This window comes from Lepidochelys olivacea (assembly GCF_965140295.1).
Source record: "Lepidochelys olivacea isolate rLepOli2 genome assembly, chromosome: 11".
NCBI lineage: Eukaryota > Metazoa > Chordata > Testudines > Cheloniidae > Lepidochelys > Lepidochelys olivacea.
Window position 1 is genome coordinate 31,016,345 of NC_140421.1, and position 18,349 is coordinate 31,034,693.

The 18,349-nt window shown below is 42.6% G+C and overlaps 1 protein-coding gene across 5 annotated transcripts in view; it reads left to right on the top strand.

Annotated features, from left to right (window-relative positions):
* Nucleotides 1–18,349, top strand: part of GPD2 (glycerol-3-phosphate dehydrogenase 2) — a 122,497-nt gene that overhangs the window by 38,089 nt on the left and 66,059 nt on the right. For all 5 annotated transcript variants that reach the window (XM_084643421.1, XM_084643419.1, XM_084643417.1 and 2 more), the window contains 3 exons: nt 316–487; nt 16,254–16,378; nt 17,339–17,436. In XM_084643421.1, coding sequence (XP_084499547.1) covers nt 316–487; nt 16,254–16,378; nt 17,339–17,436 — 395 coding nt within the window. The remainder of the gene's footprint in view (nt 1–315; nt 488–16,253; nt 16,379–17,338; nt 17,437–18,349) is intronic.

The following is an 18,349-nucleotide window of genomic DNA, read 5'->3' on the forward strand; positions in this document are numbered from 1 at the left end:
GAAACTATACTGATTGTATAAAGAATATCAGTGGTATGCCATCAGTGTATACAAGGCATGCCTTATGTGGTCCAGGATGGGCTGTGCCTGCAGGACTATTCTGTCTGGCCCTTGAATATGCAAGAGAGGTGCCATTTTGTAGTACAAAATAACACCCTGTGCACAGCCTGATATATGCTCCATATGTGCGAGATTGTGCTCTGTGAAGGATGCCATTTTGCATACAACTGTACAACTGCATGGCTGACTAAAAATGTCATGGCACACCACTGAGGAGTAGACACACATACTGTCTTGATTTTTGTGTCTTTTTAGGGTAACTTTTTGTATGTTCAAGCAGCAGAACCTGTGAACATACCAATGAAAAATCACTTTCCTACCAGAGAAGATCAGTTCCTGGCTCTACAAAACACAAGTGAATTTGATGTGCTTGTTATAGGAGGAGGAGCAACAGGATGCGGCTGTGCGTTGGACGCTGTTACGAGAGGTGAGGCATGAAAGTATGAGCTTATTACAGTTAGAAAAAATTACCTACTATAAAAGTGCTTGCATGCAATTTAATATAAACTAATGAAACTGGATATTCAAACACAAAGCTGGTTTAAAAGGCAACCTGCTATCTTCCCCACTGCCTTCCAAAGACTTGATTATATAACTATCTTTGGATCCCAATGGCTAGTGTGAACTTGAAGGAAACTGAGTCCTATTTTGTTGTTATAGCTGTAGCTATATGGAAATGCATTTTTCCACACCATGTGAGCCGTACTTAGAATGATTGGCTTACCCACTTCCAGCCTGTTAGTTGGGTATATCTTTAATTTAAAATGTGAGTCATCGAGGTTTGTGCAGGAGGACAATTACAGGAACGAAAGAAGGAAAAGCCATACGGCAGTCTGCAGCCAACTTCATTCGAGAAGGAGAGGGCTGGGCATGAATTCTACATGAGCAATCAAATATGGTGTCAGTCCCCTGTTTTCTGTAGGGGTGTCATGTGAAAATGGTTATCAGCCATTTTTACATGTTTGGCGCATGTTAAATAGCTTTTACTCTTAGCACAGATTTAGATTAGTCTGTTTGAATTTTTCATTAAAACCTACCTATAGCATTCTGCTTGAAGATGCACATGGTAAGTCTCAGATGTTCTGCTCTCTTTCTTTATGGAAAGTTTTTTATTTATTGTTTTGAAATTAAGGTGAATGGACATATTTTAATGCTAGATTAATGGTCTCCTAAAAGTATAATTTCTTGTTAAAATATTGGGGCAAAGTTTAGCTCCTGTTTAAACAGGACCAACACTTCTGAAGTGAATGGAGTTGAGTCTGCTTACTTGGGGTGAATTTGGACCTTGGATTTTAATTGATTGCTCCATTTTGGATTCAGCTATGTTTGCTATGTTTTTAAAGAGGAAAATCTCGACTTTTTTGTTCAGATTTTATACATCAAAAAAGATTGAAAACTAATACATAAATTAGCTGATCTATAAAATGTAAAAAGAAAAGGAGTACTTGTGGCACCTTAGAGACTAACAAATTTATTTGAGCATAAGCTTTCGTGAGCTACAGGTCACTTCATCGGATGCATTCGATGTTATTGGTTAAAGAGATGGCCCAAGAGGTAATTTACAGGGCTCAACTCTACCTGGGTTTGGCCACAGCATGCTTCCCATCACTCAAACTTGAGTCTTCGGTGTTTTTCTCCTTTGACATCCAGGCCTTCATTAGATCCTGGTGCTTTTTTCTTTATTTCCAAAATGTGTCCCTTTCTTTCCATCCTGTCTTGATTTTTTTCATCCTTGTAAGGTAACTTTATGTATGTTCAAGCAACAGAACCTGTGAACATACCAATGAAAAGTCACTTTCCTGAAAGAGAAGATCAGCTTGTGGCTCTACAAAACAAAAGCAACAGTGGTCCCTGCTCTCATGACTTCCCGTCTTGATTATTTCACCGTCTTCCTCTTCTCCAGTCTCCATCCCCTCCAGGCTCCAGTCTTTCTAAAATGTAGCCATGTTCTTCCTTTCTTTCTGACAATGACTACTCCTCACCCTCTTTTATTGAATATCTGCATAGATTCCTTTTATAAATCCTGATCCCTGTACCGCTGAAATCAATGGGAGTATTTTCCATTGAATTCAAAGCGGGCAGGATCAGAGCCTTAATAGGAAGCTTCACCTCACCTGCAAAGCTCTCCACTACTATCCATACTACCTATTTTTCATTTTCTCCTGCTCTCTATACTTCTTGTTTCTCTTGACTGTGTTCTCCCTCTCTCCTACAGTTCAGACTTAGTGCTGCCTTTCATGCTGCTCTATAAAATTAGAACAGCTGCCCAAGAATATTTACGAAGCCCCACTCCCATTTATTATATGGGGATGTAGTAGGGACTTCTGTATTAAGATGGCCTAACATTTTCTATAATAAATTATTCTTGTGACCGTTTTTTAAGAAGCTTGAGCTTCTCCTTTGTTTGGCTTTGATGTTTGGCAAGGAGAAAGCCCTCAGGCTAGAGAAGTAACGTTTTTTTGGTCCCATGAAATTCCGTGTAGGCTTCGGTGAGTTATAATCTGTGTCCCTTCTTTTGGTTGTATTTCTCAGAAAATTTTTGGCACTGAGCTGTTTTTGTGCATCTTGTGCTTGTTGTAAATTCTTAAGGATGCAAACCATTGCCTTTTTCAACTTAGCTCTTCTCTGAGTGCTGGTCCCTATGTGTATTCCACACATGGGCATGCATGGGCACCATATGCCTGAGTTTGGAGATTTCTAGCAAGTAGTGCCTGTTGGTCCGCGCTTGCATAGTTACTTTTCTCATGCTCCAAACTGAGGGGAGAAGGGGTGGTGCGGACCAACACCTCTCCAGTTCCTTCTTACCACTGCACAGCCTGAGTTGGAATCCTCTTGTGTCCACAGATTTCCTCTGCTTCTTAATGCACTTGTAAATAAATTGTAAATAGTTCTTAGTATTTTTGTATAGTTAGTTTTTAATCTCAGTAGAGTTTGTATAACAGTTTTTTCCTGTCTTGGGGAGTCTCTTCCTGTGGATAAAGACTGTGCCCAGAGTTTCAGGGTTTAAGAACTGCATCTCGTACCCCTACTTCTTCTCCATAAGTGATGAGCACCAACATTGCTTCTACTGTCTGGGAAAAGTGCACCTCTCTGCTAAGTGTGCAGCATTTGCTACTTATTTCCCTCTTGAATCCGCAAGGCATGAGAGCGCCAACTGAGAAAACATCTTATAGAGAAGACTATGAGACCTCAGTCTGATCCAGGGCAGGGAGATCCCTCTTGTGGATCGGGTACAACTGAGGAGCAGCACCCCTCCGAGAATGAGCTCAGGAGTGGAAACCAAAGCTACTTAGCCCAAGGGGAGATGTCATCCAGGACTTCTCATGAAAGTAAGGGGCACTCTCATAGGCATAAGGACAGAGCACCTCCTTCCAGGTCTACTCCAAGAGAAGAGCTCCCTCCTTGACTCTGTCCAAGTTGGGTGAGTCCTTTTGCACAGGTCCTAAAGACTTATGCTTGCTTAGATCCTCTGATTGTTGAGGGTGAGATGTGAAGGAGAAAGGATCCGGTGGTACTGGTGTCAGCTTTGATTTGTAAGCTGAAAGATTGGCACCTACCGACATCATCTAAGAGCTTCCCAGTAGTCTCTTTGATGGTACTGACCCCTTCCAGAAGAAAACTGTATCTATGATGACTGTGGATGTGCTAGATTCTTCAATTCTGACAACAGAACACCCTAGACTCCTGGACGAACCAAAACTTACACTTCAACAGAAGATATTTCATCCTTCCATACCTTCTTCTTTTGGGTCCGACTCTTCTGAGACACATTGACACCAGAGGAGGAAACGACATAGAGGAGATGGGGATGTTCCTCGCCTCAGACCTTAGGCAGGAGTTTTCACTCATCAATACAGACAGCTCTGCTAGTTGAACAGGAGCTGGTCTTCTCTTCAGAGAAGTCGGAGGCTCCAGACAATCACTTGATCCCATGTAGGGAAGGGAGTTTGAATAGAGACGTGAGAAGATCTGGGGTCTTCTCCTCCACCTCTTTATGACTGTCCAAAGGGTTGGTGGTACCCGTTGCCATGGGGTCCACATCAATTGGCTGACCCTTCGTATTGGCCGTATTGGAGCCCATGCAATTGTACAGTATGTGTCTGGATTCGGATCCGTTCTTGCGTTCCACGGTACCTCTCCCATCCAACACCTGCCAGCTTTGTCAGAGTATGAGGGAGAGATGATTGAACTGGATCTGGAGGTACTGACAGGTGTTTCATCTTTGTCTCCAGGTGAGGCAAGTGTCCATCTTCTCTGTCCCCTCCGATGACCACAGGCAATATCAGGAGCTGTTGTAAAGAGTGACAAATAGGTTCTACTATTCTACTTCAGGTTCTACTAGAGGAGGTCCAGGATACCAAAAATCATTTATTTGACCTTCTATAGCCATCTGGTGCCAGCAGTGTGGCCTTCCCAATAAACAAGGCCATCATGGACCCAGCTAGGTAGTCTGGCATGCTCTGGCCTCTTGCACCCCCACCCCAAAAGGGCAGAGAGGTGCTATTTTGTACCAGCCAAAGGAGTGGAGTTTCTTTTCACTCATCCTGTACCCAACTCCCTGTAAATGAAGTACTTCCAGAGTCCCAATATGGCTTCAGACCATCACGAGGTACCACCAACATGATTTTTGCAGCCAGGCAGATCCAGGAAAAATGTCAAGAACAACACCAGGACTTGTATATGGCCTTTATCGATCTGACCAAAGCCTTCAACTCTGTCAACCAGGAGGCTCTGTGATAAATTTGCTTGGACAGCCAAACTTTGACATAATTTTCCACAGAGCCTCATGGTTGACTGCCTCCATCCTGTGCAGTGGCTCTATCTCTGAGCCATTTGTCATTTGAACTGGTGTAAAATGAGGTTGTGTACTGGCATCCACCCTTTTCTTCATTTTCTTAGCAGCTATGAAAATGTTCACCCAAAACAGTCTACCACAGGGCATTGGCATCCAATATCGGACTGACTGCAACCTCTTCAACCTTTCTCATTTCCGTGCCTGAACTAAAGTAATATCGGCAACAATTATAGAACTCCAGTATGTAGATGATTGTGCTGTAGTTGCACACTTAGAGAGCGATTTACAAAGCGATTTACTCCTTAGTTGCTTCTCTGATGCTTACAAAAGCCTAGGGCTAACTCTGAACATTGGCAAAACAAAAGTTCTCCACCAACCAGCTCCCAGTCAATTATCAGACCCAGCAAGGAAGGTCCATATTGTCAGAGAAGAACTGAAAAATATAGAATAGCTTGCCTATCTTGGCAGCCATCTCTCAGAGGGCAGACATAGACGTCAAGACTCAGCACGGAATCTGCTGCGTCAGTGTTGCCGGGTGTTCAATAATCACAACATCAGAATACACACTAAACTTTATAAATTTTATAAAGCAGCGGTAGTCCCAACACTCCTCTACGACTGAGACTTGGGTGACCAACAGAGAACATCTGAAAAACCTGGAATGCCAGCACCAGTACTTTCTTAGGATGATCCTCAACATAAAGTGGGAAGATCACTGCACTAGTGTCAGTTTCCTCACAGAGGCCAACATCTTTGGTGTTGAGACCCTGATTATCCAGCATAAGTTGAGGTGGAGCGGGCACTGTGTGTGCATGCCTGGTGTATGCTTAACAAAACAATTGCTGTACGCCCATCTCACCAAAGATGAAAGGAAATGGCAAGGCCAAAAGAAACTCTTTAAAGACATCCTCAAGATAAACATCAAGAGATGTGGCATCACCACCACACACTGGGAGACAGCAGCCCAGAATAGGGATAACAGGTGAAGACTTGTCAGAGAAGAAACGTCCACTTTTTAGGAAAATCTCCCTGCCCTGGTCGCAGAAAAATGCCAAAAAAGAATGGAAAGGCAACTATCATGCAGCAATCATGGCCCAACCCTGACTTCCAACACCACCTGCAATGTCTGCCAACGGCCTGTGGTTCAAAGATCGGACTCCTCAGTCACCAAAGGATCCATAAAAATATCTGTGAAAGAGAACATCCTTGACCTTGAGGGATCCCTACCACTAACCCAACTCCCTGGTGGTGCAGGCTACACTGGCAGATAAAGGTTCTAAATGACTTGACCTTATAGGGAAAGAGGTGTTTTCTACAAGTCTGCAATATGTAATTTAAACTACTTCAAAAGGACAGAGCCCAATTCTAGGCCCTCATTGAGGAAGTCAAACTGATGGCTAACATATCACTTCATGCTGCAGTGGATGCAGCTGACACGTGCCTCTGGGTATACCTATGGCTATCCCTCTAGACACAGTGAGTCTTGGCTTTGCTCCTCGGGATTCCCCTGGGAGGTTCAAAACACTGCAGAGGACTTGCCTTTCAATGAGTAATTTGTTTAGAGACTCAGTCTTCTTGTTACACTAGTCGAAGAACTCGAACTCTGGGTTGAGTTGAAGGACTCAAACATTGAGACTCTGGCCCCAAAAAGAGAACATCAGAAACTGGTGTACAAACCGAGACCTCCTGCCAAACTGTTCTATCACCAGCAGTCATTCGAAGCACTGCATAATCTCCAGAAGGTAAAAAACCCTGGATATCCCTATCACGATACAGCTACTGAACCCCATTCACTATCCAGGGATATTTTTTGATGGGATGATCAAGAACTGTGTATTCCTTTTGACGACATCCACCACGGCCCCTTCCTCCAATCTTTGATGGCTGCCTCACCCTTTTTGCCCATAATTGGGGGGCAATTACAACAGACAAGTAAGTCCTAGAAATCATTGACTGTGGGTACTCTGTGTTCCTTTTCCTTCCTCTCCCCAAGTCCACTTCCCGGCTCCTCTTCAGGCATCACTCAGAGGTCAGAGATGCAAGCAGCCAGGAGCTGTTTTCTATCTTGGAAGAGGCTAGCCAGTCGCAGCCTCTCTGGTCATCGATTTAAACTCTACTGCCCTGCCCTCAGGTGACCAACCCTGTCATCCCCATCCCATAAATTCCTTTGGAATTTTGAAAGTCCCCTTCTTGTTTGCTTGGTGATGTGTGCAGTGGTCTCAGCACATCTTTCCAGGTGGCCATGCCTGCTCCGTGCACCAAGCAATCCCCGTTTGGAGCAATGCCGAGCTGCTGGACATCATCAGCATTTGGAGAGAGGAGGCTGTCCAGTCCCAGCTGTGCTCCAGCCATAGGAATTATGATACATATGGACAGATTCTGTTATGCATCATGAAAAGGGGCCATGATGGGGACATGTTGCAGTGCAGGGTCAACATGAAGGAGCTGTGGAACGCCTACCACAAGAAGTGGGATGCAAACTGCCACTCTGGTGCTGCACCCACGAGCTGCCGGTTCTACAAAGATGACTTGGAGGTCTGATATGCATGCCGCCAGGAGCTGTTTTCTACTCCGGAGGAGGCTAGCCAGTCACAGCTGTCGGATGTTGGCGAAGCGCAAACAGGAGAGGAGGCCCCTGGTAAGTGGATTTGATTTTGGGAGTCACTGAAGCAAGTTGTTGAGGGCAGGAGGGTGCAAAACGCAGGCTTGTCTCCCACTGCATGCCTAGTCTGAGTGGTGGAACAGGCTGGTAATTGACTCCCTCACTTCATGGAATCTCCGTCAGAGATATCCAGGAAACTCTTGCGGAGATACTGGGCAATCTGCTGCTGCAGGTTCTTTGGCAGAGCTGCATTGTTTCTTGCCCCATTAATGGTAACTTTCCCATGCCACTGTGTCATCACTGCGGGGGTGGACCGTTGATGTACGCAGGCGAGCCACATAGGGGCCAAGGCGGAAGTCACAGTCTTGGAGAAGACCCCCGCCCTGAGTCCCTGCTCACTGTCAGTAGCAAGATATCTTCCATAATAATCACAATGGAAAGTATGGAACAGGAATGATTATCAGCCCCCCTACAGTGCTGGCTCTCCCCAAGCACCACATGCCCAGTGTACAGCAGGGTCTAGGAAGAGTGATTTACCCTGCCCCTGCAGTTATTCACCATTTTGGGGATCTTGTGCTCGTGTGTGCTTGCCTGGGATCAGCCAGTTAGTGACAGGTGTGAGTACTGGCTGTGTTTTAAATCACTGAATCAGTGTTCTGTGTTGCAAACAATACTGCTTCTGTAAAATGTTGCATTTAAACTTCACAGAGATGACCTTGGTAGCCCAGCCTCCCTCTTTGTTATCAGCAGCTGAATGGTTGCACAGAATTAGAAAGTGGTCAAGAAGAACTCAGGAAGACTTTCTGTGTGATGTTATGATGCACTCCGACGCCAGGAAACAGGAATTGAAGGAGTGGTGGGACAGCGAGAAGAGGGATTGAAAGGAGAACCTGGCACACCAGAATGAAGCCATGGAGCAGCTCTTAAAGATTATGGAGCGCCAATCAGACACACTCCAGGCAATACTAGTTCTTCAAACCGAGCAGCTCCGTGCCTGCCCTCCCCTGCAGCCGCTATCGCAAAACTTTCCCATGCTCTCCCCGGACATCACCAACACACTCTTATTAACCTCCTGGCTCCAGTTTATACCCACGGCAATCCACTCTTCCCCCCTCACAGTCCAGCCATGTGGACTCCCACTACCCACTGCACTCATCACCCATTCCTCTGCAGTTTGGCTCTGATGAAGTACCAGACCTGCTGCATTTTACTCCAAAGAAGAAGGTTGGATATGATCCCTGGACATAGAAATCTTTAGGTGTCCTGGGACCCCTTCTCCTCCTGGGACCTTCCCTTCCCCCATCCCCCTCACTGCTGATGGGGTTTTTTTTTTGACTCTCTCTCTCCTCCAGTTGTTCTTTTAATAAAATAATTGTTAGTTTGAAAGCAATCTTTATTCTATTAATTGAAAGCAAAAAGAGCTCTGCAAAGCAGCATATAATTATGTTAAACCCATATATTGCATCCTCTGCATCTATCACCTCCAATCATTACAAGCACTGCGCTCCCGAGCATAGCAACCAGTATTAGTGGCTTTCAGCTTCAAACTGCTGCCTCAAGGCATCCCTGATTCTTATGGCCCCGTGTCAAATCTTTGTGCCCCTCTAATAGCCCTGGTCTCTGGCTGTTCAAACTCAGCCTTCAGGCGCAGAGCCACTGCAGTCCAGCCCTGAGTGAAGCTTTCACCCTTCCCTTCAGAAATATTATGGAGCGTACAGCACGTGGCTATAAGCATAGGAATATTGTCATTGGCCAGGTCCAGTTTCCCATAGAGGCGGCACCAGCGGGCTTTTAAACTGCCAAATACACACTCAACAGTCATTCTGCACTTGCTCAGCCTGTCGTTGAACCGCTCCTTGCTGCTGCCAAGTTGCCTCATTTATGGCTTTATAAGCCACGGCATTAAGGGGTAAGCAGGGTCTTCCAGGATCACACTGGGCATTTCAACTTCCCCTACGGTGATCTTCTGGTCTGGGAGGGAAGTTCCAGCTTGCAGCTTCCTGAACAGGCCACTGTTCCGAAAGATGCCTGCATCATGCACCTTTCTGGACCAGCCTGCATTAATGTCCGTGAAATGCCAACCATGATCCACAAGTGCTTGGAGAACCATTGAGAAAAACCCCTTCTGATTAATGTACTCTGTGGCTAGGTGGTCTGGTGCCAGAATTGGAATATGCGTGCCATCTGTCACCCTTCTACAGTTAGGGAAGCCCATTTGTGCAAAGCCATCTACAATGTCAAGCATGTTGTCCAGAGTCAGTCTTTCGGAGCAGGATGTGATTAATGGCCCTGCAGACTTCTGTCAACATGAGTCCAAAGGTAGACTTTCCCACTCTGAATTGATTCCACTGCCCACCCTCCTTCCCTTTTGCTTTATATCTTATCTTACTCCTGGTAAGAAGAGGAACTGGAAAGGTGTCATACTGTACTGGCCCCTTAAGCCTTCAGCTCGGAGCACAAAGAAAGCAACTGCGCGGGTGTGGATCAATGACACTTGCTAGAACTCTTCAGTTTCAGGCACATAGTGTGCATGCTTAAGCACAGGTGTAATGGCGATAGGAACCACACATCTCGAAGGACCTGCAGTTACAGGTAAATAACCTCCATTTCTCATATATTACAGTGCCATGTACTTTGGTAACACTATACAATAATGCTATACTGCATCTTTAACTTCGAACTCCCTGGCATCTGTGATTCAAATCTCAGCCGTAATGCTTTTTCTTAGATTTGCATGCAATGTGATTGGTAGCTGCAGAATTGTGCATGGCATCTAGCACCCACCGTCAGGCCTGATGTAAGAAATGCCTCATGTCTGAGGGTGCAGTTCTGCTGATGCAAGGAATGAAATCCTGCCTCCAGTGAAGTCAACTACCATTGACTTCAGGGGGGCCAGGATTTCACCACAGGTCTGTTTGAAAACATTTAGCTGAAATGTATGCTCATTATATATAAACTTTTAAGTTTTCTACATAAGGTGAAAGGAAGTAACGTAAGCATATTGATATATTGGGGAATACATTCCAATTTTTAGTCCAATTTGTAATTAGTATGTTATGACTTTTAATGGATTATTAAAGATAACTAAATAGGTTTACCAGCTATGTGACTAAGGTTTTCAGTCCTGCCCTTCTTATATTGGTGGGCCTCTGGAAAAAATGCATTTGTAATTGAAAGTACACAAAGAATGGTTGAAGGTAAACTATATTTATCCTGTTACTACATAGTCTGATCATATCAGTAGTTTTCTGAAGTGTGAAATAATCATAGGCATTTGGTTAATGAATTGTGTATTGTTGCTGTTCATTCATGGAATTTGCTCTTTTATTATGTTTGATGCTTCACTTAACAAATTTTGCTTTCCTTGTGTTTGATATGTTTTCACCAAATTATTCCTGATTGTATCCATTAATCTTCAGTCACATTTGACAAAAACAAATTACTCTGATCTTTTAAAGTCACCAGGAATAATTAGATTTTTAAGGACATAAAAGTTTTGGGGAACCAATAGATGTTAAAGGGTTTTTATATTGTTCTACAAGCAATATTATAAAGCACTGAAATACCTTTAAGGTGATGCAGGGTAAAAAAATAGAGTAGTGTTAGTATTTACATTAGTTATTCTCTCCCTGTGCACGCAGTCATGTTGCTTTTGTCAACCTTGGTAAGAACCTCATTGACCTGCTTCCTCTTCCTTTCCCCCTTACCCACATACTTTCACGTAAAAAAAACCCCAGACCAATGGTGCTGGGGGAATCCACTATTCTACTTGTTACAACAAAAGCAATCTTTCTAGGTATGTGCAATATATCTGAAAGTTTTGGAGCAAAAGGCCACATTCTTGCCTTGAGGTGCTTATCTTAATTGGATTTATTTTGTAAACTTTTACACTTTTATGAAACCAAGTCACAATATTTAAGGGGTGTGTGTGTGGGGGGAGAGAGTTTAAGCATTTCTATATAAGTTAATTAGTTGTTTCACACTAAAATGACAAATCAAGACCTTAATTATATTAGAAGTTAGGAAGACATCTCTGAAAAGAGAACATCTTTATTGATGTGGACTGTTAAGGTTGTTGTTTTGGTGTGCACAAAACCTTTTTTTAATTATTATATGTGCTAAAACTATGTAGAGTAACTTTTGTAAGATATCTACTGTAAATATAGTCCACACCATACACAAGTCATGCCCCTCTGTGAATACTACAAAACCGTTCCTGGATGAATTTTCCTTATTTCATAGAGCAAAAACTTTTCCAAATGGCATATGTTATAAAAACATTTTCCTATATGGGATATCCTTATGCTTTATCCTTTGTCTTGAATAACTTTAAGGATACGGTAATGATTTTTAGTGCCCTTCCTACACAGCTTCCTTGGCATTCATTATTCGATTGAACAATGTAAAACATGTCTCTTGAAGAAGCTGGTTAACTGTGGTTTCCTTCCCCTTGGGGGGGAAAAATAAAGCGTTCAGGCCTAATTCTGAATTGGCTAATTCCATTCCTCCTATCTAGTTTCAAATGGATACAGTGTTCTTCTCTGTTTCTTTTTCTAAAAAAACTGTATAGTATTGGAGATTCAATTACAGAGGTGTTTTCAGTTTGTGCGTGTGTGTGTGTGGAGGGGGGGGAATACTTGAGTCACATTGTCACCTGAAACATCTGCATGTAAAACTTTATCTTGGACTACACTGCCATGTATTTCTGTAATATACATATATGCGTGTATCTATACACGTATGTGTAAAAGGTGTGTATATATAATTCATGCACATTTGTGCATATATATATACACACACACACTGAATATGTAATAAGCTTGTATATAAAGTGTGTATAAAAGATATACATGTGCATATGATTGTGTGTATGTATATGTTCAATTTATTATATATAAATGAATGAATTGTGAATTTCCTTAATTTAGAGCTCACCGACATTTTTGTATATTGTAATGGAGGTTTCTCTAGCCATCTCTATTTTCTTGTAAGTCGATCATGACACAGTTTCATTTATAAAATTTTGCACATTAACTTGCCTTTTCTTTTCTCTTTTTGAGTGAATTGTATCCTCAATATCCATGGCGGACTCAGTGTGAAAAATGTAATCAAACTGAAGCAATCCAAATGAACACGGAGTGTTTTTAATTAATAGAAGAGCCACTTGGTTTTACATTACTTCAGTTGCCATAACTAAGCATAATATTAAATGGAGAGAAGATAAAGTTAAATTACATAAAAATCTGTATCACAATTGTTCTTAATCTGTTTTTCTCTGAATAATTAATGCCTATGACTTTTCATAGCAAGTTTTAAACCGAGAATAGATTTGAATTACTTTGAGTTAGACAAACTGCATAAGAGCAGATACTGGTGCACCCCCTGACTTTGATCCAGCAAAAGCATTTAAGCGTGTGCTGAACTTTGTGAGTACTCCTACTGAAGTAAAATGTAAACTGGTGGCTAAATTCTTTCCTGAATTGAAACAGACTGTTCAGCACCCTCGATATTGAGTCTTAAACTCCTTTCTTTTATCAGTTTTTTAGAAAAACTTATTTTAGTTGATTAGTGTGTCAATTTATGAACACTTGCATCCGAGTTCCCTACTCTTTCCCTTCCCTGCCTCCCCCCACCAAATATTCAGTACTTTCAGTGGAAGGACCCAGGTCTCCTGATTATATTTTAGAGAACACTTACATTATTAAGGGTTTTACCACGAACCTTAAAGCAATCTGTCTTTATCATCAAAATATGGTCTAAGCTCTAAGAGCTAGGAAATTGTGAGCGTCAGTCCCGGCTGTTTCTGATTCCTTCCTTGGTTTTGGACACCTCTCTTTCTTAGTTGTAAAATGAGTAATAACAATGGTCAGCCTCACAAGGATATTGAGCAAATAGGTTTGTAATGTTTCCAAGTTTTTGAGAGGGTTTATTCTGCAAAAAGCCACCTTTTTATTAATAAAAATAAAATGTTATGTGGTCGTACAGTGACTACCGACTCTAATGGCCTTTTACCAAAAAGGTTAGTAGCGATTTGGATGTCTAACCTAGTGAATGCCAGTGAAAATGAGGAAGGATTAGAGGCTAAAATAGGGAAAGAGCAAGCCAAAAATTACTTAGACAAGTTAGATGCCTTCAAGTCACTAGGGCCTAACGAAATACTACCTAGAATACTCAAGGAGCTGACTGAGGAGATATCTGAGCCATTAGTGACAATCTTCAAAAAGTCATGGAAGATGGGAGAGATTCCAGAGGACTGGAAAAGGGGCAAATATAGTGCCCATGTATAAAAAGGGAAATAAGGACAACTTGGGGAATTACAGACCAGTCAGCTTAACTTCAGTACCTGGAAAGATAATGGAGCAAATAATTAAGCAGTCAATTTTTCAAAAAAACCTAGAAGATATTAAGGTGATAAGTAACAGTGAGCATGGACTTGTCAAGAACAAATCATGTCAAAGCAACCGAATAGCCTTTTCTGACAGGGTAACAAGCCTTGTGAATGGGAGGAAGCAGTAGACATGGTATATATTGACTTTAGTAAGGCTTTTGATACTGTCTCACGTGACCTCATAAACAAACTAGGGAAATACAACCTTGATGGAGCTACAATAAAGGTGGGTGCATAACAGGATGGAAAACCATTCCCAGAGAGTAGTTAGTGATTCATAGCCAAGCTAGAAGGACATATCAAGTGGGGTCCTGCAGGGATCAACTCTGTGGCTGATTCTGTTCAGTATCTTCATCAATGATTTAGATCAGGGATCTCAAACTCAAATGATCATGAGGGCCACATGAGAACTAGTACATTGGCTCGAGAGCCACATCACTGACACCTCCCACCTGCCACCTCAGCCCCGCCCCCACTCCACCCCTTCCATGAGGCCCCGCCTCTTCCTACCCCTTTCCTGTCCCCATTCCAACCCCTTCCTCGAAATCCCCACCCCCAGGGGGTGCAGGAGGGGTGCAGGGGGTGGGTTCCAGCCCAGCGCACACCGGGGGCAGGGCAGGCTCCCTTCTTGCCTGCCCTGCCCCCGCACCACTCCGGGAAGTGGACAGAAACTGGGGGGGGGGGCACAGGGGTCCCTGAGTGGCGCAGGGGCAGGACAGGCAGGCAGGAAGGGAGCCTGCCCTGCCCCTGCTGCCTGCCGGGCAGGAGCCGCTCTAGGTAAACGTGCTGGTGGGCTGCGGGGAGTTGGCGGGCCGCAGAAAATAACCCCATGGGCCGTGTGGTTGAGACCTCTGATTTAGATAATGGCATAGAGTACATGTATAAAGTTTGCAGATGATACCAAGCTGGAAGGGGTTGCAAATTCTTTGGAGGATAGGATTAACATTCAAAATGATTTGGAAAAACTGGAGAAATGGTCTGAAGTAAATAAGATAAAATTAAATAAGGACAAATGCATAGTACTCCATTTAGGAAGGAACAGTCAATTGCACATACAAAACGGGAAAGGAAGGAGTACTGCAGAAGGGGATCTGGGGGTCATAGTGGATCACAAGCTAAATATAAGTCAACAGTGTAACCCTGTTGCAAAAAAAACAGCAAACATCATTCTGGGATGTATTAGCAGAAGTGTTTTTAAACAAGACACGAGAAGTAATTCTTCCACTCTGCTCCATGCTGATTAGGCCTCAGCTGGAATATTGTGTCCAGTTCTGGGTGCCACACTTCAGGAAAGATGTGGACAAATTGTAGAAAGTCCAGAGATGAGCAACAAAAATGATCAAAGGTCTAGAAAACAAGACTTCTGAGGGAAGATGGAAAAAATTGGGTTTGTTTGTTCTGGAGAAGAGAACACGGGGGTGGGGGGGAGAGGAAGGGGGCATGATAACAGCTTTCAAGTACATAAAAGTGTATTATAAGGAGGAGGGAGAAAAATGGTTTTCCTTAACCATGGAGAATTGGAGAAGAAGCATTGGGCTTAATTGCGGCAAGCGCGATTTTAAGTTGGACATTAGGAAAAACTTCCTAACCATCAGGGTGGGTTAAGCACTGGAATAAATTGCCTAGGCAGGTTGTGAAATCTCCATCATTGGAGATTTTTGAGAGCAAGTTAGACAAACACCTGTCAGGGATGGTCTAGATCAGGGGTAGGCAACCTATGGCACGTGCGCCAAAGGCGGAATGCGAGCTGATTTTCAGTGGCACTCACACTGCCTGGGTCCTGGCCACCGGTCTGGGGGGCTCTGCATTTTAATTTAATTTTAAATGAAGCTTCTTAAACATTTTAAAAACCTTATTTACTTTACATACAACAATAGTTTAGTTATATATTATAGACTTATAGAAAGATGTTCTAAAAACATTAAAATGTATTACTGGCACATGAAACCTTAAATTAGAGTGAATAAATGGAGATGTGGCACACCATTTCTGAAAGGTTGCCGACCCCTGGTCTAGATAATACTTAGTTCTGCCACGAGTGCAGGGGACTGGACTAGATGATCTCTCGAGGTCTCTTCCAGACCTATGATTCTAATTCATTCATAGGAGCCTTGCTGCCCTGCGTAAAACTCCAACTGCTTAGCCTCTATGTGCTGGAATGTCTTTTCACTGTGGTATGTCCAGATTTTAATGTGCCTCCATTTAAGAGTTCTGTTTCGACTTTTCCCCCAGAAAGAGACTAAAATCTTTTCATTATAATACAGACAGTGCACTGCATTTGGAATACAAATTTATCTATGTTCAGAGTAATTTTTCTTGTGATTGTCTCTACCCTAGAGAAGTGTCTTTAATGAATTACATACAAATTGTGTAATTTAAGAAGTTAATTTGGCTTTCTGGTTACACAGGACTAAAAACAGCTCTTGTAGAAAGAGATGATTTCTCATCAGGGACCAGCAGCAGGAGCACTAAATTGATCCATGGTGGAGTGAGATATCTTCAGAAGGCCATCATGAGGTTGGATTTCGAGCAGGTAATTGTTTATACTGGCTGTTAAGCAAAAATTGGCAGTAGACTCTTTTTTCTTCCTCCCAATTAAATCTCTGTTCTCATTTTATGGTTTTTAATATTTTTCTTTTGTGGAATATCAGAGGCACTATGCATACAGAATAGTTTGCTCAGTGAATTCTGCTAGAATATTTTGGGGACATTTCCAATGCTGTTTCTTGCTGGAGTATCATATTTACAGACAATCTGAAAATAGTATCTTGTGGATTGTGCATATCGTGGTGGGGGAGATTTCCTGATAAGAATTTTGTTGTTTGTTTTAAAGGAATTTTGGCAAAGAAAATATAGTAAATCAGTGGTACATATTCAGTTCATCTAGAATTGGTGTTCCCATGCATAATATGATGGAAGATGGGACAATCCTCTACATTTGGGAAAACCCCCAAACTTGCCTTCCTCCTGTGAAACTTGCAATTAAAGCTGTTTGAAAAATCTTAAAGGTCGTAGACCATTGTACAGTGGAATTGGTTGCCACTCACTTTTATAGGGCCTTCCATTTTAAGGATCAGAGCAGAAGTGATTTCTTGGATGTCTTCAAAGACGGAAAGAATTTCATACCTTATTAAGTGCCACTAGCTTCTAGTAAAATGGAGTATGGCTTTTAGGTCCCTTAATTAGAGCCGATAATAATTAGACTGACCTGCCATAGCACTAAAATGCCTAGTGGAATTTGCTCTGTACTCACAAGTTAAAGATTTTGTGTTACTGATTTGGGAAGTTCCCAATGTAATTCTTCCAACGAAGTGTCATTGTGCTATTGAAAGAATAGTAAAGAATGTAATAATTGTAAGCAAGCACAAAGAAGGTGTTCTGTGTATTTTATGGACTGATAGGCAAAACTGTTTTAACACTGAATGTTTGTGATCCATTAATGAGGAGTTAAAGGTCCTGAATTGTGTGTGTTTTTTTTTTTTTTTTTTTTTAGTACAGGATGGTAAAAGAAGCACTTCATGAGCGGGCCAATTTGCTTGAAATTGCTCCTCACTTATCTGGTCCTTTGCCTATAATGCTTCCTGTTTACAAGTAAGCTCCCTGATACTCCTTCTGTTTCAATTTCTTACACCATTGCTTTTGAGAATGAAGCTACTTCACTGGACAAGGTTTCAGAATGCCTTTTTCTTAGCTGTTAACATGTCACAAGCTTTGTCTTTTCAGAGATGAGAATTTGTTGCTGTATTGTAAAAGCGTGAAGTTCATGTACAGCACTGTCTGTTAACACCGTGTCAGTTAGCTGTCCAGCAGTATTCCTCAAGTTCACCCTCTTTCAATGGAGTTTTACCTTGGAAAACTTTTGCACAGTAACTTTGAAATGAATCAGTTTGTCTGGGAAAGGCAAAAGACAAAAGTGTTTTTATTTTACTTTGTCCCCTCCCAGATCTTGTTAGGGGTGGGAAGAGGTGGAGGGAGAGTGATTTCCAGGCTCCTACTTCCTAATCTTCGCTTTTACTCCCCCTACCAATAGCTAAGGCCTCCTCAATAGAGTGACACTCACTCGTACACCCTGTCAGCTCCAGGGCCCATCCGTGACTTTAAGTTGTTGTGCATTGAGCAAAGGCATCTCCTTCAGAGCAAAGGAAAGTGCTTTCATCTCAGGGGTTGGGCATGCTGCTTTCACCTGGCATTGGTGCATGAGGAATAAGGTCAGGACCTGAACTCAAGGACCTTCAGCTCTCCTTCACAGACAACCACAATCCGATTTTTTCATCTGCTCATTCTCTAAGCCGCTTTCCCCAGTTGCATTTAGGGGGAAAACAGAAACCTCATTTGGGCTCTCATTCCTAAAATAGCTAAGGCCCCAGTCCTGCAGAAACATATGCACTGTGAATACACCCACTGAAGCCAATAGGACTAGTCACAGTACATAAAGTAAAACGTGTGTAAGCATTGATCTCCACAACAAACTTATGTCGGTATAACTATGTCACTCGGGGTGTGG